Source organism: Oreochromis niloticus, linkage group LG1, assembly GCF_001858045.2.
Source record: "Oreochromis niloticus isolate F11D_XX linkage group LG1, O_niloticus_UMD_NMBU, whole genome shotgun sequence".
NCBI classification, from domain to species: Eukaryota; Metazoa; Chordata; class Actinopteri; order Cichliformes; family Cichlidae; genus Oreochromis; species Oreochromis niloticus.
This window is the reverse complement of record NC_031965.2, coordinates 21,422,706-21,445,446: the sequence shown is the minus strand read 5'-3', so window position 1 is coordinate 21,445,446 and position 22,741 is coordinate 21,422,706. Positions and strand designations below refer to the sequence as shown.

Below are 22,741 nucleotides of genomic sequence, written 5' to 3'. Positions count from 1 at the left end.
GCAAATAGGCCCACATATAGAGCTATTCTGTATATTCACCTCCACTCAACCCCACTCATTAATTTTCATTTTAAGACGAGGACCTCTCAAAAGCCACATTGCTCCTTTTGTTAGTGCAGTGCTACTAATAAAGATAGCTGCATAAGACTGGGTTAAATATTGACACGGGCTGAGCACATCATCACTGTTCTTAATTAGCTGGTGTCTCTGCTGGGCTTGTGTGAGGGCAGTGCATGAACAACCAAACATTTCCCCTTACGAGATCTCAAACACCCTCTCCCCAAAACACATTTTCTATGAATTTTACATTAAAAAGGATACAGAGAAGCCAGATATATACAGTGTTACAGCTATCACAGCCTTATTGCGTAGCCTGAAGCCGCAACCAATTATGTGTTAATGAAATATTTACACTACCAAACTGAGAACGCCAGGGGTGAAAGCTAGATAATACAAGCCTGAGGAGACTTGATTCTGTGTCTCGTCTCTCCCATTACGTCAGTGCAAAGGTGCTAAAGGAGATCAGCTAATGACAATAGACTCGGCAAGAAGAATGTCGGCACACCTGCAATTTAGCGAGCATGGCCCTCGGTCACCTGTAATGCTGTGAGGATGTTTAAGGCTCTTTTTCTGAGTCACAATGGCCGACAAGTGGGGAAAAAGGATACATCACTAACACTGACACGAGATGATGGCCGTGTTTATTTTCACCACCGGAGGTCTTTATTTCTGCTGGATACTCCCTCGCCAGATCTGCATACGCTGCAGAGTGTGATGTTTGTTCTCGAAGACTAATTGTATTTGGTACAATCCCATCCTGCTTCTCGCCGTTTCCTTCATGTACTCATACAGGGTTCATTCTCCAAACTCTTTCATCCTTCATCTCCATCTAACAAGCTTTCTGCCTCTCGTGTTCAGAGCTGCTCCTCAAGGCCACGCTGCCATTGTCTGGCTGTCAAGTGACAAATGAGTAGCAGGGAGGTGTTGGAGACTTTTGTCAGCTGGACGGGTGGAGTCCTGCCTCTGCCTTTACGTACTAACACACCAGTGACCTACAGTACAGCAGAGTCCAGATCTACTGTAGTCAGTCATCTTGTTCTCATCTAGTATTCACACTCGCTTCCATTAATAGGCCTGTATAGCTCTCCTCAGACAACCTGAGCAGCACCTTTCATAAATTCCTGAGATATCCCTCTAAATCACACGGAACTCGTTCTATAGGAGTGCAAGGGGATTCTGTTTGATTGATGGCTTTGCTTGTCTGTAGCCTAGCTTCATCAGGTACTCCTGTGGTTTGCATTGCAAACATTCACAGGAAGCACTTGAAAAAGCTGTATACGCACGGGGGTCCAACACTTGTGTAAAGCTAGATATGATTCAGATAGAAGTCTTTCATGTTGGCCCATTTTCTTAGCCAGAAGATAGGGAGTGGTTTATAGTTTAATATTAGTGGCCTCAAGACGCAGTTATTACTGCTTGCGAAGAAAATTCAAAGACTGGGGTGGGGCATTAAGTTGTTGCTTTGGGTGCCGATAGCAGGTGTGTTTCTTTTTATTCAAAATACCTGCCTGTTTTCTGTCTCTCGTATGAAAATCACATCGCAGGCTTTTCGGGTTGCTTTAGAGATGAACATGTTCAGGTTTTGTCTCATCTTTTGTCTCACCGGCACCTGTCACAGTCAAAAGACTGAGATCAACACAAAACTATTTCTCTTCCACCCGAATGTCCTGAGTCTTTATTGTAAGAGAGTAACACTTTATGCAGTGAAACACAAAATCTGAATATTGCAGCCTGCTGTGTGCCTCCTGTTTTGCTTAAATGAAAATCAAAAACATGTTCTTCCGCAGCCCTGTACAAGTAATTATTCTCACCGCTGTCCAAAATGGAGGGTTGTTATGTTGACACAGTACTCTGGGTAATGGAGAGAAGGGCCAGGGCAGGTCCTGATTTGCCCCATTCAGCTTCCAGATGGTACCTTGCCAGTACACATGTCATCAAGTGGCTGTAACAGTTGTTTGGGTACCCCCGTAGCTCCACCCTGCTCTCGCCTCCTGCAGGCAGACTTATTGTACTGCAATTTTGGCAAGCTCCTCCCAGCATGGCTTTCATAAAAGCACCAGGAGGTTAAGCTGTTAATTAGCTACTGAAAGAGGAGGCCAACAGCTTGCTGTTAATTTGCTTTACTCTTTTTTTTTTTTCTTATTTGGGGATTGACATCATTTCCTGCCTGTTTTGGAGTCATTGCTGTGTGTCACAAAAGCAGGACCCAGCTCATTAAGAGGGGGAGAAATGTGTTTATCTGCCTATGATTAGAAGTGCATATTATGTATGTATAGCCATGCTTATCCAAATGTTCTTAATGAGAGAGACCCTGGACGCCAGAGTGGGGCTCCTGTGGGCATAGGCCCAGGCTCGTTATCACCGCACAGGGCATTGATCTCTCTACTGCCTGCCTGCTTGCTTATCCTCCTCCTCCTCCTCCTCCTCCTCCTCCTCCTCCTCCTTTTTCAAAGACAGTGAGTCGCACATGAATTATGTGGACACATTGATCAGCTGATTGAGAGCTATTGTTTAGAGCCCTGGGTCATTATTGAAGGAGGGATTACCCGACTCTTGTTTTGTGTGTGCATGTGGGAGAGTGTATTACTCAGCTCCTTGTCACAGCACATACTCCCCTTGGCTCACCTTAGATTTGCAATGGCTGCACAAAAGTGCACACACTCTTACACACAGAGCACATACAGCAGCCTACATAATCAACATGGCCCAAATGACTGCCTGCATTGATTGCCTTCCCTCTGCAATTATGTTCCCATTGTTTACTTTCTAGCATCTTACTCATTCAAATGGAATTCAATAATTATTGCTTTATTTAATGTTAAAGTAAGTAAGAGTGGTGGGTGTGGAACACCAGTAGCTGCATTGTCTTTAAGTGTCTCCATGACCCCTCCCAAGCTACTTTGTTTTATAGGCCCATGTTAAGTCATCCTCTCCAAGGACACCTACAGTGATCCATCTTTACTTTGCTGCCCCCACTTACGACACAGAGGTCCGTTTTGTTTCTCCCTTCCCTCCCAGAGACAAATATGCAGCCTGGTTTTATTCACCGGTAGTGATGGATCATTTCTACAGCAAGACAGTAGAGGAAGCAACTTAGCACATTATGGGCTTTGAGACAGAGGGACAGGATGCAGACGAGGGTTGGCAGGTATTAAAGAGTAAAGGAAAAGAAAGGACGAGGGTGGAGATGAGGTTCAGGAAGCAGTAGGTATGCAGTTTGGCCTGGAATATACAGTCCCCTTAAGCCACAACCTAACTCTTAGGCATGTTGCAACTTGCAGTGGCTAATTCAAAGCAGCCACCACACTTGGCACCCAGTGGGGCCTGTGGTTGGAGCTGTTGTTCGTGCTGCTGGCAGTCGGGGAATCACAGGCCAAACTACGAGCACTCGCTGACTCCAGTCACAGTCACTCTCCTTTTCTTTGCTGAATAACCTGCTTCTATTCTAGGGGAATCCCAGAATGCAGATTCATGAAGTTCCCAACAAATCTGCACATGTACAAGTATTCTTTGGCTTCATTTACATAATCCGTTTTAAATTTAAGTTAAATTAAACTTTAAGGTTCAGATGTCAGTTTTGGCCAACTGCTTTTTAACTAATCACTTCACATATTTACACATTGAGATGGCCTGAGAATATCTTGAAACACTCAGCCTTAAGTATTGTACAGCTACAAAAAACTGCTTTGTCTTTACACATTCTGACATGAAGCAGGATTTTGTCATTCCCAGACTTTGATATTAAGAAGCCCAAATGTTCAGTGATTCAGTATTGTCAGCCTGCATTCATAAAAATGCAGGTAACAGTCTCCATTTTTCTGCCATTTACGCATTTCCAAGAGTTGCAGTTCAAGATGACATTTATAAACATTGTTTGACTTTTTAATATTGCCAGCTTGAGTTTATGTACATTGTTGTAAACACCATTTTTAAAACAGATTGCACCAGCAATGCTAAAACATTGAATGGCGGAGAAAGCGACATGAGTATTGACCTAATCGGCTCCATATTGAAACTTTATGTATATTTTTCTTTTTCTTGTCTGCATTAGGCATACCAGATGCTAAGATTTTTTAAAAAAATTAATGGTAATCACAAAGCTTTGCTTGGTCTGTTTGGACACAAAAATCCTACCTCCAGCCCCAGACCAGTTTTGAGTCCAGCAAAGTGTTTGTGCTGCTGTGCAACACTTTTTCTCACTAAGAGCAGATTCTTTGGTTGTCAAAACACATGAAACTAGTTGAAGATTAGGCACAGGTTCTTCATCGTTGCCTCGATGAAGAAGCGATAGCACAAGGTGATTTTTATCATCCCTTTGCCTTTAGTTGCTTTTTCAACCCAAGCGGCACATTTCATTGTCTCCATTCAGAGTGTAATACAATTACTTCACTGATTGGAATTTTTGCATTGATTTTGCTATATTTGAATAACAAAAAAAGCCCCCCAAAAAATAAAAAAATACCCCAATAACAACAAAAGTGCTGCCTCGGCTTATTGTAACACTTCTAAAGTGAGGAAGACAAAACCGAACCTCTACTTCTGTGATTTAAAGGACGTAATCTTATCATAGATCTGCTCTGTTGGAGTGCTGTGCACTGCATTGCTTCAGGTGTGAATTGCAGTTTAAGCCATGAAGCATGCACGCACACAATCATGCATACACACACACACACACACACACACACACACACACACACACACACAGACAAGAGCTTTTAGTACAGAGAATCAGGGAGACAATTACAAAGCAATATCCAAGCAGATACTCACCAGCTCTCTCACAGAGGGAATTTGGCAGCTCTCTTAGAATTGATAGCTATTTAGCTCACAGATAGTCATCTGTTTTAATGCATTAATTTTGTATTAACAGCACTGCCAAATTTAATGTTGGAAATTAGGGTATGATCATAATGGTACACGGCTGTGTGTGTGTGTTTGTGTGTGCGTATTTGTGCGTGTTTGTATGCGTACATTTTTGATTCTCTTTTTGTCTATACTTTTGTATGTGTTGTTACGTGTACATGTTGTATTATACGGCTCCTTTGGGAGCCATTCTTTGGAATTACCGGCTTTCTGTCTCCCTTCCACCCTTCCAGTAATGCCCACCTCCATCTTCTGCTAGCTGGACTCTCTCTGCAACCACACTGTTTTGTGTTAAAGGTCCACTTTTACTTTGCATTTAAGTGGATGGAAATGCAGATGTATGCAGTGCTCTGGGTGGGTGGTGAAACTGATACAGGCATGCGTTGCCCACTCAGAGGGCAAGGTGCACTGTAGAGTTGTGAGAGAGAGGATGGGGTGGTGCTCACACCGCCCCTGTCCCTCTTTACCTGAAAAAGCACTGAGCACTGCTTCAGCCTCCACAGCAAGAGGTAAGGTGCTCCATCGAAGAGAGAGGCTTAAAAAAACTATGACTGCATTTCATTTTTTACTGTAACAACTGCTACTGTACAATGTGAAGCTTCAGAAAGCTTGTTTATTTAGCTGTTTTATTAGTCGCAGTTTTGTAGCACTTTGATCGCCTTTAATTGTGTTTAAAAATCTCCCAGTCACTGCTGCAGTATTTTTAATATGTTATTATACAGGCAGCCACCAACACTCGCCCAGCTGAATCTCCTATATAACTGCTGTAAATTCCTAGACAGTTCAGTGGTATTGAATCCATGCCACTGACCCAGCCAGAGTCCCCCCATTATGCTCCACAGCTCCCCTGTAGTTGGGGCCTTGATAGGGCAGTTAGAAACCTAAGAGCCAGGCAGACCAACTCCTCCCAACCCAACATGACTTTTTCATTAAGCTGCCAAATTCCTGCACTCCAGTTGGAGGTGATTTATCAACTGGGGGCTTCATTGCAGGTTCATAGGAAACAGACATAGGCCCTGTCTCATACATTATTATGTTTCACATTCAGAGTGTATATGCATGTGTGCACACAATCGGAAAAGAAGCTGGCCCGCAAGCGCACTTTGTCCAAGCAGTTTGTACAGTTAGATAGATCATAGTCTATCACGTAATCAATATTAGAGAACGTGTGATATGATCAAATGCGCATTGTTGTTCATTGGTCAAAACTTTTTTCTTTTTTTTTTTTTTACACCATCGTCCTCTCCGTAATACTGAATGAGCGGCAACCACCTCACTCTCCTCTCTCCTTCACTAGCTCTGTAAAGGGCTCCAGACTGCTTTGGGTCATGGCCAATATAAGAGATGGTGAAAGTGTTGGTTTACAGGTGTAACCATTTGACATTGTAGACAGAGCTACAAACACCGGGGCAAGCCAGATCTGGCCCTGTTGAGGACATCTTCCTGGCCAGTCGAGGTTTATAGTGAATTATGGCTGATTCTGGGGCAGGCAGTCTCAGGTTCGCTCCTATATAAACCCTGTGCTTTTTATGGGAAGCTGTAAAACTCCCAGGACTTTTTTTTCCTGCCTCATGAGACTAGCTTTGAAGTCTTGGTCAGGTGCTGTCACTTTTTTTAAAAACTGGTTTTCTTGCAGATTTTTGGAGCCTTGAGTCATTTGCAGCAAGAGCTCCTTTTTTAAATTTCAAGACATCTGCTATGACTAAAAGAAATTTGATTGATTTGATGTCATCTATAACCAAATCTGTCTCTCAGATTTCTCTCTGCCTTAGTCCTGATGCAATATTTGTGCACAGAGGAAAAGGAGGAAAAGGAGGAGGGCTCCCCCAATATCCAGCAACACCTATTCATGACATCATGGATGGCTTAAAACGAGGCGAGAAAGGAGAGCACACAGAGCTTTTTACAATCACCTAATAACTCTATTACACTGAGCCGTGGGGCTCACAAAGAGGAAAAAAAAACTCCTATTCCTTTTCCTGGAAGCAGTGTCTTAATGCACATTTTAGGTGTAGAAGTGAGAAATATGAAGCCAAAGAGAATGAAACACAATAGCTCAGAAAACCCCATAGCAATATTAGAATATTGCCAGAAAATTAAACATTAGGAGAAAGGGACAAGAGCTTTTTAGGGAGGCATAATATTGTTATGACTTTTTTTTCACCAGCCTGTCAACACCTGATTTAGAAGTAATGTTGTTAAATGTGTAATGTTTCCATTGCTTTTATGTCTTCCAGCCAGCCAAACAGGCCGTCTAGTGCAGGAGAGGATAGTTCAGTGTCTTCTTGATGAATGGTTTATAAAGGGAAACTGACACATAGAAGATAATACTGTTTGAATGTATAAAAATTGTATAGGTCAACGTTAAGGTTAAGGTTCATTTTCTTCAGTGCATTTTGCCTTGTTAAAGGAACAATGTACAGGATTTTCTTTAAAAATATATATAAATAATCTCACTTGTGTGATGGTGGTGTTTTCTTGCAAGAAGAGATGCAACTAAAGCCAGTAAAAGAAGTATAAATGTTAAGCAATAGCAGTAAAACAATCATTCCTATCTATCTGGGTCAGTGATTAGTTTTTACTAATACTTCTTCCCCTCTCATCCAGTTCCAAGCTTGTTCAAGGCAGTGTTGTGTTTACAAAGTAAATGACAATTGCTGCATATTATAGCTTTAAAAATGAGCAGAAATACCTTTCAGTGTATCCAGTAGTGTTTCATCCTTATTTTGGCTTTTGTTGAACAGCTGTTTCACTTGTACTGTATCTACAAAAAGGTATATACTCATCCACAATCTCTCTGCATAAGACACTCTGCATTTTACACTTATTTAGTCGTACTCTCTCAGCATGCCTCACAGGAGACACAGGGGCCAATAAGATCAGAGGAAAAAGAGGAAAACTTTTGGTGATTGACATCGATTGCAGCCACAGAAATCCACAGCGAGACTGCAGAGTCTGATATAAGAAACAGCACGTGACAGGCATGACACAAGTAGCCATGCCCGGTCTGGGGCTTTTATTGTAAACATCCACCAACAATCAGTGTGATGCTTTAGGATAATGGTCAATAACTCTGTTGCTCGCACCAGGTTCAGACATATTGTGTTGGCATTGCATCATTGATTGAGCCATGCAGGAGGTAATTAGACTGGAGCCTGGTGGTGTGACAAGAGGTTGTTGTGGCATGGTGTCACTATAGGGTGTTGTGCATGTTGTGACTCTGTGGAGAGTGGGTGAAAGCTGGACCAGGCGTGCTGTGGAGCCTTGGAGGAAGTGCTGGGGTTGACAGGTCAATACTGATGCTGATTTCCTGTCCTCTGAAGGTTGTCCTCCTGTTGTGGAATGTTCCATTTTCCCTCAGTCCCCCTCCTGCCTCACCACTGGCTGGCTTTGCCTCTCTTTTTCTATGAGAGAGTGAGGATTTAACTCACCATGATCAATATTTAGTATCCCATGCGTGAAACAGGCAGATGTTTGGAGTTTCCTTTTCAGAGACGGGAAGCTTCTGTTGAGTGAAGGGGATCAATGCTTCCTTCCGTCTGTGAGGCTGTAGACCCGCGGCTTCTGAAGGGTGGCTGATGCGATTCCTGCCCACCCTTGGGCCCCTGAGATTTGCGTGCCTCCCAGGCCTCTCCTGTCCTGTTAGCCCACTGATACAGACACTCACGCAGACAAGTGTGCAGTCCAAACAGTTGTCCTGAAGTGGAAGAGGTCTGGATGTTAAACAACAGGGCTGTGATTGGGAATTGATTTGTTCATTTGCCAACTGTGTGAGTGAAAGTGAGTCGGTGGTGCCTAGCCAGCTATCTGCCATCTACAATAACTTCTTTCTCTCTCTCTTTTCCTCTCGATCTCTCTCATTCCCTGTGTTCCTTTCCATCTCTATCTTTCCCCTCTCTCTCGCTCGTTCGCCTCCCACAGCACCTGCAGCAGCACGAAAACGCGGTGGAGGGTGATGCCTGCTACTACCATTGTGTGCTGTGCAACTACTCGACCAAGGCCAAGCTCAACCTGATCCAGCATGTGCGCTCTATGAAGCACCAACGCAGTGAGAGCCTCAGGAAGCTTCAGCGCTTGCAGAAGGGCCTGCCAGAGGAGGAGGAGGACCTCAGCTCCATCTTTACCATCCGCAAATGCCCTTCTTCAGATACAGGTCAGAACATGCCCCTGGGGCTTGCTTTTAGTGTCTCTTTACGGTACATATGTCTTGTTTGTTTTTTTTAGTTTCTTGATGTCTTTGCCTACGCAGCTGTGTCTCTTGCACACAATTACGCATTCGCATGCTCAATTGAGAAGCTTTATTTACCTGAGTCATTAAAACTTTGCATTCACAATTGTTCAAAGGCTTCCCACTTTCACGCAAACTTCATCATAGACTAAATGTGACCATTAATAGATATGTTTCCAAATTAAATGAAGTTTTGTTTGTTTGCCTTCTTGTTGCATTTGCTCTTAGTTTACTCTGAAATGATGAAGACGCTCAGCCATAACTTATATGCATGGGCACTACACTTGTTTGTACATTTGGACTTTTTTACGTGTACAGAACTGTGTGACACAATACTCTATAACTTTTGTCTTCCGTTGTAGTTCTGATTTACTATGCTTTACGTAAAATGTTCCTACTAAGCCAATGTTGTGCAGCGAGAACAGAAACCATTAAAGACACATTGAGGCAACGCATTAGGGCGAAGGAAGGAGGAGCTGAACAACAGGAGCAGATGCAACAACAAGAAGAACAGCCCCCAAAAAAACACAGACTCCGCCACAACAACAGTTGCACGGCTGAAACAAAGTGCCTCAATTGGCCATTTATTATGGACTGATTAGGAAGAGTGAGCTGTGGTCAATTAACACTCTTTCTTAGTAGAGATTTGGTTTTCTAATCACTTTAACTCCTGTGCCCTGACAAAGGGGCTCTATTGTGTGTCCTTCCAAGAGGGAACCATTACTTCCCTCGCACACATACTCGCTGTCTGTGTTATGTAGGAGGAAAAAAAAAAGGCCAGCCTGTGAAGACGCTTTGTTCCAAGGAGGCAGGGATAATGAAGCCAGCAGCCGGGAAATTGCGCAAAAGGCAGTCACAGATCTGAAGCAAATCATTAGAGAACATATTTAGCCGAGCAATTAGGGACAATTAAGCTTTCTGCTCGCTGCACTCCAAATATGTTAATGACTACAGTACAGTGGACAAGCGAACATGCAAGGCAAGAGGAAGGGCCATTTAGGTTAAAAGGGGTGGGGGGTTGGGATCTTTTTTTTCTTTCTTTTTTTTCCAGACAGGAGGAGTTGTTTTGCTCTTTGCAAATAAATGTGTTTTCTGTTTTTCAGTAGATGCAGTGTTTATGATTCGTATTTTTTTTCTTCGCCTCTTTTAAGCTTTCATGTTTCAGATGCCCGTGTTTGTGCCAGGATGAAGGATCTTAGGTTAGGCAAAGTGTCCCTGCAGCGGGGCTGTGTGTGCACGGTATCATTACATGTACACACACGTCAGCAGTGGTTGCTGCCTTGCAGAGCTTCATCAAATTACAGCAACTCTCACTTACTCAAAAAGACCACTGGTATTTAACAGATTCAAGAATTGAAAAACAAGAGCAAGTTTTTAAAAAAGTTGTAGAGTGTGTTTTGGTGACGATGAAGCTTGATTATCGGGATGGATGTTAATGCAATTTCTTGTTATTATTTAGGCTCTAACGTTGTATAGTATTGTTGTTTAGCTTGTGGGATGTTACTCGTTCTATTCCTTGACAGCCTAACCGTGTACAAACGAGATCTTTTAAGTGGAAGGCAGTGTGTAAAAACTGAGCATCTTGATCACATTACTACTTTAATGATCAGAGCTCTTTGTCTATAATCGTTAACTCTAAAATTGCTGACTCCACACCCTTCACTTCTGCCGTTTCACACCGCAAAAGCATCAGCTGTGCTGGACCGCCAGCCCCACCTCTCAGCTAGGATTGAGCCATTCCCGGTGTAATATTTAATTTCCTCTTCTTTAGCTCTTCTGTAGCACAGGGCTCTTTTTGTGGTTGAGGCATACTTGCTAAAGTGGTGGAACATTCCCTGGTTTGTTAAAACAAAGTTGCCCCTGGATTTCTGGGTCACCTAGACAGTAATTCCCTGGCCTGCTGCTGTTCTGTGATCCTGCGAGGGCTTTCTCTGCTGTTAGGTGCTGGGCTTGTTGCGTTTCTGGGTTTGTTGCCAGAACATATGAAATTTGTCCCACCTCCCCCGTTTCAAAACAAACAAAAAAAACCCCCTCAGTTCTGTGATCAAAGACATGTCAGCGTTACACAAAGGTGGGATGCAACGGCAGTCTCACACAACTCTTACATAACAATTTCTTTTGGCTAATTATGTTGAAGTTGCCTGTTAAATTGCTATGACAGCAGTGCAGTAAATTTAGGGTGCCCTCACATATGATCTGGAGTGTTTTACAACTTTGCATATCCATGTTCTTTATGAGGATGCAGCAAACACTGACTGCTGGGATTTATTGCCACAAATCTCCTCCGGGCTGAATGTCCAAGGAGAGCAAGGGCAGCAGAAATTAGGTTTCTTTTTAATTAGACTAACACGGGGATAAAAAGCCTGCATTGTTTTAATTCTTGCCCATACTATAAATGTGCTGCTTAGGCATTTTACTCTGTGGCCCCACCTCCATTTGTCTTCTTTAACCCTTTATGTATGGCGAAACAAAGAAGGTCTCAGAGGGACCCCAACCCCACACAGCTGCCCTGTGTGCAGAGAACAAAGCTCAGCACTGACTTGAACTGGTGCACTACTTTCTTTTTTGTAAGAGTAGCAGCTGGCATATTTACATAAAGATAAAATAGAAAAGATATAGGGATGAAACTGAAAACTGAAGATGTTTAAAATTCCAATCAAGTGTTCAGTTATGAGGAGAGTTATAACAGCAAATATATGTTATGATACTACAGAGAAAAAGGTGAAACCAAGTGTGGTTTGCAGGTGTTTAGAGTGATTGTTGACAGCTGTCAGTGTAAAGAATCAGGTTGTACAAGTGTCCAGGAGAAACTAATACACAGAGGAAAGTCCCAAACGGATGCAGAGGAATTTGGGGAGCTTGTGTTGGAGAGACATGATGACCCTATTTCTTATGAATGATGTTCACCGGGGCATGTAACTCAGTGACACATTTAGGTTTCTCATTTTTAACAACTAAAATTATTTTTAAGCATAGAGCAAAATGAGATCATGCCTTTTAATAGGGACAAAATTAAATTGAGCTGATGGGTAAATGTCCTTCTGTGCAAGGGGTTAGTGTTTGCTTCAGGTCTGTGCATGGATGGAAGAGATTCAGAAGAGAGTGTTTTATAAGGGTAAAAAGTGAGTGTTTCTCACTTGTAGAGAGTTTGCAGTGAGTTTATGTATGTGCATGGTGGAGGCAGAGATGGAAAACAAACGTAGCTGACAGTGTGGATTAGCTCCTGCTGTAAATCTGCTTCAGTCACAGATGGCGGGCCCTTGATCGCTGGGCTGTGACGGCTTGGCTCTCATCGCAGGAGGAAATCCCTGTCTGTGAGCCTAGGAGGCTGAGAAGGAGAAGGCTGGGGCTGGGGCCACCTGGGCAGCCACCAGTCATTGTCTCCCGTCTGTTTGGACACAGAGACCTGGGTATTCGAGGGCGAAGACTGGTTTGGGGAGGGATTATCTCACTTTGACTCTGCGGTTGTTTTCTCTGCCACTTCATAACTGCTCGAAAATGGTACATAAACCTCCGGACTGGATCAGCGTTACTTTCAATGACCAGTTTGAGAAACTGGGCAGGGAGCTGTGTGCTTTAATAAATGGAAATGAGACGAGAGGATGCATACAAATTACTGCATAATAGTGGTATCCAGTATGAGATCCATTGCTTGTTTCGCTAAAAGGGGTGCACTTTCAGGGTCACACACCTAATAGCAAGGCCCATCCTGACAACAGAGGCATTTCTCTTCCCTCCCCACATGCCTCCCTTTCTACCTCATGCATAATTCTTGAGACAGTCAGAAAACGCTGGAAAATACACAATGGTGTGGAAAATGCTCTGATAGAGCAAAGTTGCTCATATTTTAGGGTTTGCCAAACACTGTGGAGCTCACCTTGAGATTTAATGATGGGAGATAGTGTGTTGCATCCTGTCTGTCAAATTACTACCATGTGTTCAGAATGCATATTACTGATCTTTATATATATATATGTATATATTTGTAAGAGGATTTTATCATCTACTGCTATCAAACTATAACCATCTTCACGTCCAGCGGCGAAGTTACTGCTATTAAAGCTACGTAAAATCAGAGGTGAGCCCGGCCACGCTCTGATGGCATGCAATGGCTATGGTCAGAGCTTTTGCTCCCCACAGGCAAGAGCAAAACAGACGGTAGCCATTTCTGGAATGTCCTTCTTTATTCATGCTTGTTAAAATGCAAAGTAAACCTTTCCAGAAACAGGATATTATAGCCCCTAACCACCAGACCCTTTCTACATGCCACATTATGGCCAATCTAAAAGTAAGTTGTATAGACAGACACTGCTGCAATGCGCTTTTAATAAAGGCTGTTATTGCCTGGTGATGCAGAGTGGATATGAGGATGAGGACTGTGCAGGCCTGGATGAGCAGGGCCCCAGAGGGCCCACAGCTCAGTCAGGCCTCTGTCAGTCGCCTGCCTTCTAATCCCTGTCCGAAGGGCATCTAGGCAGCAAAGGAAATTGTTTGCTGTCTGCAAAACGTGCCAGGAAATTCATAAATGCATTACTTTTCATTTTGAAAATATTACAAAAGACTAGACATTTATTAAAAAGCCAAAATGACGGCTTTATAGATTTTCCAGTTGTATTTTAGAATTCATGACCCTGCTGCTCAAACTAACACAAGCAAGTCCTTTCTTTCCCTGTGCCCCCTGCTTTACAGGCTTGGTATGAATTCCTCTCCTGGCTCATCCTGTAATAGCAAATTGACCAGAAAGCCGCCACTCTATTCTGGGATAGGCTGCGAATAAAAATGTCTGGTGACTGAACCATCGTTCGTGTAAATACTGGTTAGCTTTCCCCTCAGGCTGGAAGTTGGGTAAAGTCTGACTCCTGGTGTGCCACTCGGCCCAATACATCTGGCTTTGTGGCAGCATAAAGTTCAAAGATGAGCGTTTACATAAAAATGAGATTATCAGAAAAGTGATGAATCCTATTAGGACAGGCTGAGTCATGTTAAGACACCAAAAGCAAGTGGCCCTCAAAAGCGCAATGCAAACCTTTTAATGAAGCAGTCGTACTGTGAGACTTTCACACATTAGTTCACTTTAGTCCACCTTGTCTGTGCTGTGTATGTTTTGCACCCTGCATGTTAGTTATGTTACGTGAGTGTAACTATGCGCCAGATTTTATTTTGCAAACTTGCATACCCATAAACGAGCACACACATAGGTGTCCACACTGAAAGTCAGGCCGTGTGGGTGCAAGAGGCTCTCCCTGTCATCAAGCCCATTTTCAGAGCAGGCCGGCAGCACATTATAATATTGGTTTCCCTCTCTCTTGTCATTACCACACACTCTCCTTGAAAGCTGATCCAAAAGATAGACAGTCCATCAGGAGAGAGTCATCTCATTTGTACTTACTAAACGTGTTAATGAGTTCTATTTTCAGGCCTAGAGCCTTTGCTGCTGGATATTGGAGCAGAGGTGACGATCGGTGGTGTGAGGTGCTGGATTGCAGGATCAGAAGGCACTCAAAGGGAGGGGAAGGAGGTAATGCAGTAGCCTCGCTGCCCCTCGTGTCAGTCACACGGAGTGACCACAGCCTCCACAGGGTCTGTCAATCAGAGCTGAGGGCGAGAAGTCTGTGGTTACAGACAGACACACACGAAGGAGGAGGGAATAGATTAGGTGCCAAAGACATAATGGTTGTGATGGGTTTAATTATAGCACCAGTCATGTCGCTGCCATAGGTACATGAGATGAAGGAAAAACAGGTTTACACCCTTTAATGACCGAATTATATGAAATCTATTTGATTAAGTCTGTCTGGCTTTTATACAGAAATTATTTTTAGTGCAGCCAGAGGTAAATGTGAGATAGCGTGGGTGGATGACTTTTCTAATTAGACAATTTAAAAGAAACCTATACAGATAAACAGTATGATTTAACTGTTTTAAATGTGATCACAAGCTTTCTTTCATTGTTAAACCTTTTGATGGTAAATAGCATTTATCAAGAGATGCATATATAGTTAGTAAAATAACTTTTTGAAATTATTGGGCAATGTTAATACACTGAAAGCAATACAATACAAGCAGGTGTGAAATTAAAGGGAAAAAACAAATAAAATGAGTGGAGAAACACAACAAATGCAGACGCTTCCATGCAGCTGCAGAACATAGAACAATTAAGCAATTAGCATCCAATTATGCTTTGTGGTGTGTATAACAAAAATAACAAAAATGCAAAACAAACCCTGCTGATTTTGTATCGAGATACCAAGACAAAAAGATTAAAATGACTTTGTTCATTGATCATTGCTGTGGCAGAAATGGCTGGAGCTTCAGGAGTTTCAGTCACACAGACTGCTCACTGTAGGGACAGCGCATAAATTGACATCTGCATTTAAATCTATGTGAAAGGAATAAGTTAAAAGAATTGTGCACATTCGAAGGCCAAGATGCTTTTGCTTTAGTTAAAAAGAAACACGAGAGCAACTCTCATGAGCAGCTCTTTCTTAGGGGATTGAGAATGTCGATGCAGAACATTATCAGAGCATTTGAGCAAGAACAGTCCTTCGACAATAACAGAGAGAGGAATATTAGAATAGGACTGCAGTGTATAAGCCTGTCATTATAAAGATGAATACACATTTGAGTGTTTAGTGGTGCAAACCATTCTCTGTAGAGATCTGGGAATGAGTCATCCTTTAGCATGTTCTCAATAAGTCTGTAAGTGCATATGTGGGGAGAACGGTATAGGCCTGAATGCTTGACCCCTACTGGTAGGTGATCTGATAGCTCTGCTTTGCTGTAGGCGGCATTTTGCTGCCATGGTTTGGGTCCAGTTATCCCCTTGGAGGAAAGGGTCACTGCAAATCAATAGAAAGTTGTTCTGAGTGATCACACCTTTATCCTGTGATAAAACATTTCTATCCTAATGGGGGTGGTCTCTTCCAGGATGATTCAAAAGTAGTGGTTTGATGAGGATAGAAAAATGGTGCCAGGGCCTTTACGGTGACCAGACGTAGCTGAGCACATGTTGGAGGTTTTGGATTGATGTGTTGAGCTCCATCCCTCCAGTAATGAATAAACTTGTAGAATCAATGAGTACAGATGATTGCTTGATAGGCACATGGTGGCCCAATAATTAACTACATCTACTACTACTCCTATATTTTTTTTTACCTCTTTGTGTGTAATAGTTCTAATATTTAAGCTTCTTCCTAAGTTTCTGTTCACAGTCCTCACTTAAACTTTCCCCCTAAGGCTCGCATTATCGTCTTATACCCAACATTCTTTTGTCTGTGGTATTGATTGCAGTGCGAGTGTAATGCCAGGTAGTTTAGCAACTAAAGGCAATAAATTGTTAAAAACTTATATGGCTTCATTTGTTTCTGTGTTTTGGTATCGGGTGAACAGTGCGGCTCGCTGTCAGAATTAGGCTGCTCAATTTGACCATAGGCAGCATCAGAGAGGAAGCTGGGGTAAAGTTTGGGAACTATCGAGTTGAGGCTAGGAAAGTTTTATTTAGCCATTTTTAATAAGGCTGTTTGTGCCCCCCAGAGGGAGCTGGTGGATCAAAGGGCATGATCTGTGCTATGGATGAGCTCACCCTGGGTCCAGCAGAGACGATCAGCCTCGCTGACAGCAAAACAAAACCAGAGAGTGAAGGATGCCCTATCCAACAGCATGTTGCCCTCACACTCTGAAGGCTCCATTAGAATAAAGGCACATGAAACAAAGACTAGCTGAAAGCACAGATGTTGTGATTCATTATCTACTGTCTGATAGATAGGCATGAGTGGCGAACAGAGTGTGCATAATTGTGTGTGCGTGTGTGCACGGTCATGTGTGCAAAACTCATGTTATGTTAGTTACATGTGAAGAAAGCATCCTTACAAATAAACCAACATGCAGACTCACACGGGATACACACAAAAACGCACACATGCATTCATGTTTTGAGTGCATTAGTAAAAAGGGTCCCCTCCAGTGCCTTAACCGCATCAACTAAAAGCAGCCAGGCAGATGGCAGCAATGAGAGAAGTGCAGAAATAATTCAATAGTGAACCTTTCTAACCTTTACCTGTGGGCGTGAGCACCAGTCATTGATTCACGCTGTGCTTGACAGTACACTACACACCACCTGAGGAGGGGGGGGGAGAAGGGGGGGAGGGTGGATGAAGAGAAATGGATGAGTTTGATGAAAAACACAAAAGGATATTATGTGTGGGAGGGAGGCTCTACTGTATATATGTGTGAGTGTGTGTGTGTGTGTGTGTGTGTGTGTGTGTGTGTGTGTGTGTGTGTGACATTAGAGGGAACCTTCTACATACGGATATTGGGAATTGTGCTGGTTTGTCTAGTGTGCACAAATATCCCCCTCACCCCTTCCCCTCTGTAGCTGGCTATCGGCAGCAAACAGAAATTCTCACACCACTTTGAGTGTGATACCACCAGTGATGCTGTGGTAAGTTCCCATTGATTACAAAGCACGTTTAGGTCCAGAGCCTGTGGCTGCGTACTTTCAGGTGTTTTTCCCAACAGGCCCGATGCATGAAATAAGATCATGTTTTGAAGAACAATGCGATTGATTAGCAGAACACATACAGAAGAGTGTATGTTAGTGGGTGGTGTCTACTAGCTAAACAATAATTATTCTGTGAGAGCAACATTTGTTAAAGAAAGCTTCTATAGATTTCTCACATCCCAACTCTGCTTAACTAGATGTGAACACCTGCCGAGTACCAATCTGGAACAGAATGCTTTTTGTTTGCCTCAGTCATATGCATGGTGTTCCTCTTCCTCCAATAGATAGCCAGTCCCTCTCAGTTTCTCTTTATCTGGCTGGAAATGCTGCTCTGCCGCTGTTGTTTTGTGAGTTGACTGTAGATTTTCTTCCCACTGTCTGGAGCAAAGGATGGAAGAGCAGAGTAATGGATGATAAGTAAGAGACTGTAAATGAAAATCCTGGTATATACACAAATAAATACAAGCTGGTGAGAAAAGGTTCCACCATGACCCTTGAGATGGAGAAGGAGTTACTGCAACAACAAGATTTCAGCTAATTACCAGTTAATCAATGCCTAACAACAACAAATTTATATATACTATAATTTGTGCTTAATTACTTACTTCTGGTGGAACTGTCAGTGTTCACCCTGTGACACAGACATGAATAATAAACAAGTTTGCACACTTGTGTCTATTGCTGTCATATTTCACACTTTTTATTTTACCAACAGTAAAAATGGCGCAGTGCTAGGAAAAAGTCCGGCACGCTTTTTCTAATCAAATTATTGGTCTATTTTTCTCATTTCATTTACACATAGCCTTCATTTACACATCATTTTACACAATAATGTTGATAATCTGTTCTTTAAAAACTTTGAGACTATGATTTTGGATTAATCTGTTATGTTAAACCAAGTTCTGCTATAGAGAGGGGAAGCTTTTTTCCCTAATATTATACGCAGTGTTCTAGTTTGCAGTAGTACTTTAATACACACGCATATTAGTCAGTTTGTGCAATGTGTTGCAATTTCTCCACAAATACAAACTGTGTATATTCTAAAATTATTAAGTATGTCACCATCGATTTCAAGTGAACATAGCATTCTCTAATGGTGAACTTTTTCCCCCCTTATGAAAATACATTGTTCATAAATCCCTGAAGTTATCATTAGCGACTCAAATCATTATACATATATAGGTGTTTGTTTTTACAGGACCAATCGATTAATTTTATATGTAAAATAAATGTGTTTGCTAATTACATTTGGCTGAACCTTGACAATTTCAGGACATCTGTGAGTTTTAAGCAATGGTGGTGGGATACTTTATGGATTTACCAACAGAAAGATCAATAGCAGTGTGGTGTCTGTTGTTTCTTGTAATTAGAAATGACCTCATCTATTAGGTTTAGCCTTGTGTGGTTTAACACTTGTCAGAAATGATAATTAAGTATGCTGTTCTAAGGGCTCTATATTTTTAGCCTCTAACGGTCCCTGTAAAGAATAAAACAAAAAACCCAGAGTTGATGGATCTGTTCAGTGATACAGATGTTTGTATGGAATAGAATTATGGTACTATTTGCAGCACAATATCGTACTGTTTTTAGATGAATTTGAGGGCCACGCTTCATCAGTTCATTTGTGTTTTTTACCCCAGTTTGTCATCTCTTTAGCAGAAATGCTGAGCAGTGACTATCTCAAGAGTACCTTTATATTCCAATCTGTGCAGAATGGAGGAAACACATCAATCTTTGGTTGCATCTAATCTAAGATCTAGAGAAGAAAAAAAATACTGTTATTTTTCAGTTAAAAAATTAAAATGTATAAGCTTAGCAGCACTTGGTGAGTGAGGTTTTTCTGGAAATCGGTCCCTCTCATGTATATGTTGAATATTTCACCTACCTGGGAAACCCGAGATGGGGCGCATATTTGTGTGTGAGATGTAGAACGGAGAACACAGTGGATGTGTTTGAATCCATGTCACAAGTTGCTGTCAGTCTAACAGATGGGGCCACATTCTGAGGTAGGACGAAGTTAAGGTAGGACAGGGGCCGGTGTAGCAACAGGAATTAGGAAAAATTGACTGCTTTTTGTCATGTTAAACTGGGCAAAAGAATCTAATTTGGTGGGGGAGAGTGAGTGGCAATGCCTTCTTTGTTTAAGGGCCCTCTGCGGTCACTTTTCAAGACCATTGTGACTTGCCCACAATAGCATTAGTTTGTGCTCTTGTTCTGAGCTCTTCTTTTCTCTGACTCTTTGCGCTGAGCTCCTGTCCGTTCCACTATGTCTCCATGTTCACGTCTGTGCTCCGGCAATACTCAGGAAGGGGCCCAAAAAGCCACGCCCCCCATCAACACCCTTCACGATCCCCTACCATCATCTACCATCAATTTCCTCAGCTCTTCTAATCTATCTTTCCTATCCAGACATTTAAAAAGAAAAATGTAGACAAGCTGCCCAGAATTTGATCAGTTTAAGAATTATCAAAATCAATAGCTAAACCAGTTAACAGTCCTGCCGCAAGGTCAATGCAACATGCGAGGAATGATTTGTAGTCATGAAAATACATTTCTTTTCTGACATCATCAAATATTAAGAGACGGTTAGTATTTAAGTTGTTTTTCTTATTCTGCTGCAAATTTGTCTGACTGATTAATCGGTAAATCTTAAAAGTAGTGTAGTACTGAAAATTCCATTCAGTAGGCAATCAGTGGAGTATACCCGACTACTTATAACGTTTCCTCTCAACCCAGAGTGCTTTTTTCATATTAATATTCCTAAAGATGGGGACCATCTTTAAATTAGTGTTTGAGCCACATTACGACAAAGTGCACTTACCTTTCATGATGCCTAAGAGCAAGCCAGAGCAGTTCTCATGTTGCTTGGTGACCAAACCTGCTACTTATAGCGGATTATAATGTGATAGGTATAAGCATGCGAGGCCTTGGTGTAATGCAGAAAGTGGATGTAGCTCTATGTGAAATATTTCTTATGTCATACGTCCTGAAGGATATCCAGGTAGGAGATTGAATTAATAAGGCAAGAACTTTGCCTTATAGTATTTTACTAACTCCAGTAAATTCATGTGTAAATTGTATAACAACTAGCCTCAGTATATTTAGTGCACTGTTAATGGCCCTGTGCCTTGCAAAGGTGTAATCATGGTGGTAAAAACCTGGGCCAAGTTACTAACCTAGGAGCAATCTTGTGTGCATTTAAGTGTCCTTTTTTGTTGCAGAGGTCATTCATAACTTGGTCGCACTGTTGATGTACAGTGAGAGATATTGATTGATTAATGCATTAAGTGCTCACAATCCATTAGGTTCTGTGAAAGGGACTGGAGAAAAGACTTCTCTCACTATGTATTTTCACCTCTCCCTGTTGTTCAAAGGGCATGATTTTTTGCTGGCAAAGTTTAAGGGACAAAAGCCTGAATATCTGCCAAGTAATGCATTTAAAAGAACATTGGTTCTCATAAGTGTCAGTTCAATTACTCTGAAAAGCTTGACAAGGAATTGCTCTTACATTAGCCTTCTGCTCATCCTGACCCAAAAGGAATATGTTGCTTCTGTTCTTCACCTATCGTAAAACAGCATACTTCAACATTTAAAAAAAAAGATTCACTGTCTTCTGTGTAATTCAAAGAAAGCAAAATGTTTATTTTCAACATCCAGTCACTTCTCCGAAATTATGCTATCTGCCACTTCTCATTGTTATCACAGTGATTACCATTTAGTTGCGGAGCAGCAACAGACCACAAGTCACATTCAGGGATGATGAGTAAGATTATTTTCAACCTTGTCACTAGTTTGTACTGATTATGCCAATCCGTTCACCGAATCAGAGTTGATGCAGATGTGCTTTTCCCCCCTCACTAAAACCCTGTATACCTTCTTAGGATAGAGTATAAATGAGAGCACGGGCTGTGCCTGGGGTTTCTTCCTTACTGCTTAGTGACAAGGAATAAGAGACCTTTATCGCCCAGGCCTTAAGCAAGTAAGCCTATGAAAGGGGCCTGAGAGTCAGTCATTACCTTAGAAACATGGGCTGCATTAGAGATTCATAACAGTGTGCCATCTCTGCACCTTTCATCTCCACTAGGGCCAGCTCCATTAGGATCTTTTATCTTTGTGCTGATGGCTGCTCTTGATAATGGGGCTGCCGAGAAATCCCAAAAAGTAAAGACTCAACTCTGACACTATCGGCCCTCCTTTTCTTCAAGCAGAGTACATCAGCTTACAGTAGTAGATATATGTGCTCTCATTTGCAGTCACATAACCTGATTTGCTAGATTTCTTTCTTTCTTTCTTCTTTTTTTATACTGTTTTCCTTAGAAAGCTGATATCCCATACTAAAGTTTATTAAATGCTCTGAAACTTCAGCATGCATAGAACTTGCTTTCTCTCTCACGTCCCACCGCCTTTGAAACTACAACGTAATGACGGTTACGATGATGTGTGCCTCTGCCACCCATTCAACTGGTAAAACCTTGTAAGGTTCCAATTTAATAAAATAACCAGCATTGTTCCCGCTGATGCCCCCATGGAAGTGCATTAATGATATCCCATACAAGCTTCAATGAAAACTTTGCTTTTGGGCAGACAAACACAACTTCATAATGTTATAGTAATTCATGCAAGCCAATGTTTTTCAAATGTTACAGTAATTATGAAAAATATTCATACTTTCCTCTACATAGCCGCAGCATTGCAAATCTCATTTCCAAGGCAGAGCGGAGAAGGAATACACTGAATAATCATTGTGTTTAATGCTCTGGTCATAATCCCAGGTTTTATGATGGTTTTCTAATGATTTTCTAATGATGTTAAATATTAGTAGAGAGTACAGCCATAATTTGAACACAGCGGTCCCCCTTTTTTTTTTTTTTCAGTGCTCCATCAGCACACCCAATTGCAACTACAATGAATATTGCACTGGGAATGAGATTTAAGAGCCATCCCTTTTGGTGTTTTATTTTGCCGTCTCCCCATCTGCCATAAATCCTCATTGCTGTGCTCTTGAAGCCTCCGCCCTTGCCTGCCTTCCCCAGGTGGGAATACAATTAGGTGCAGGGGCCATTTCATTCACTGCCACTGTCCGTCCACCG

At 42.0% G+C, this 22,741-nt stretch overlaps 1 protein-coding gene across 6 annotated transcripts in view; it reads left to right on the top strand.

Annotated features, from left to right (window-relative positions):
* zfhx3b (zinc finger homeobox 3b) overlaps positions 1 to 22,741 on the top strand; it is a 230,726-nt gene that overhangs the window by 162,007 nt on the left and 45,978 nt on the right. For all 6 annotated transcript variants that reach the window (XM_025906355.1, XM_025906354.1, XM_025906363.1 and 3 more), the window contains one exon: positions 8,845 to 9,076. In XM_025906355.1, the coding sequence (XP_025762140.1) occupies positions 8,845 to 9,076 (232 nt within the window). The remainder of the gene's footprint in view (positions 1 to 8,844; positions 9,077 to 22,741) is intronic.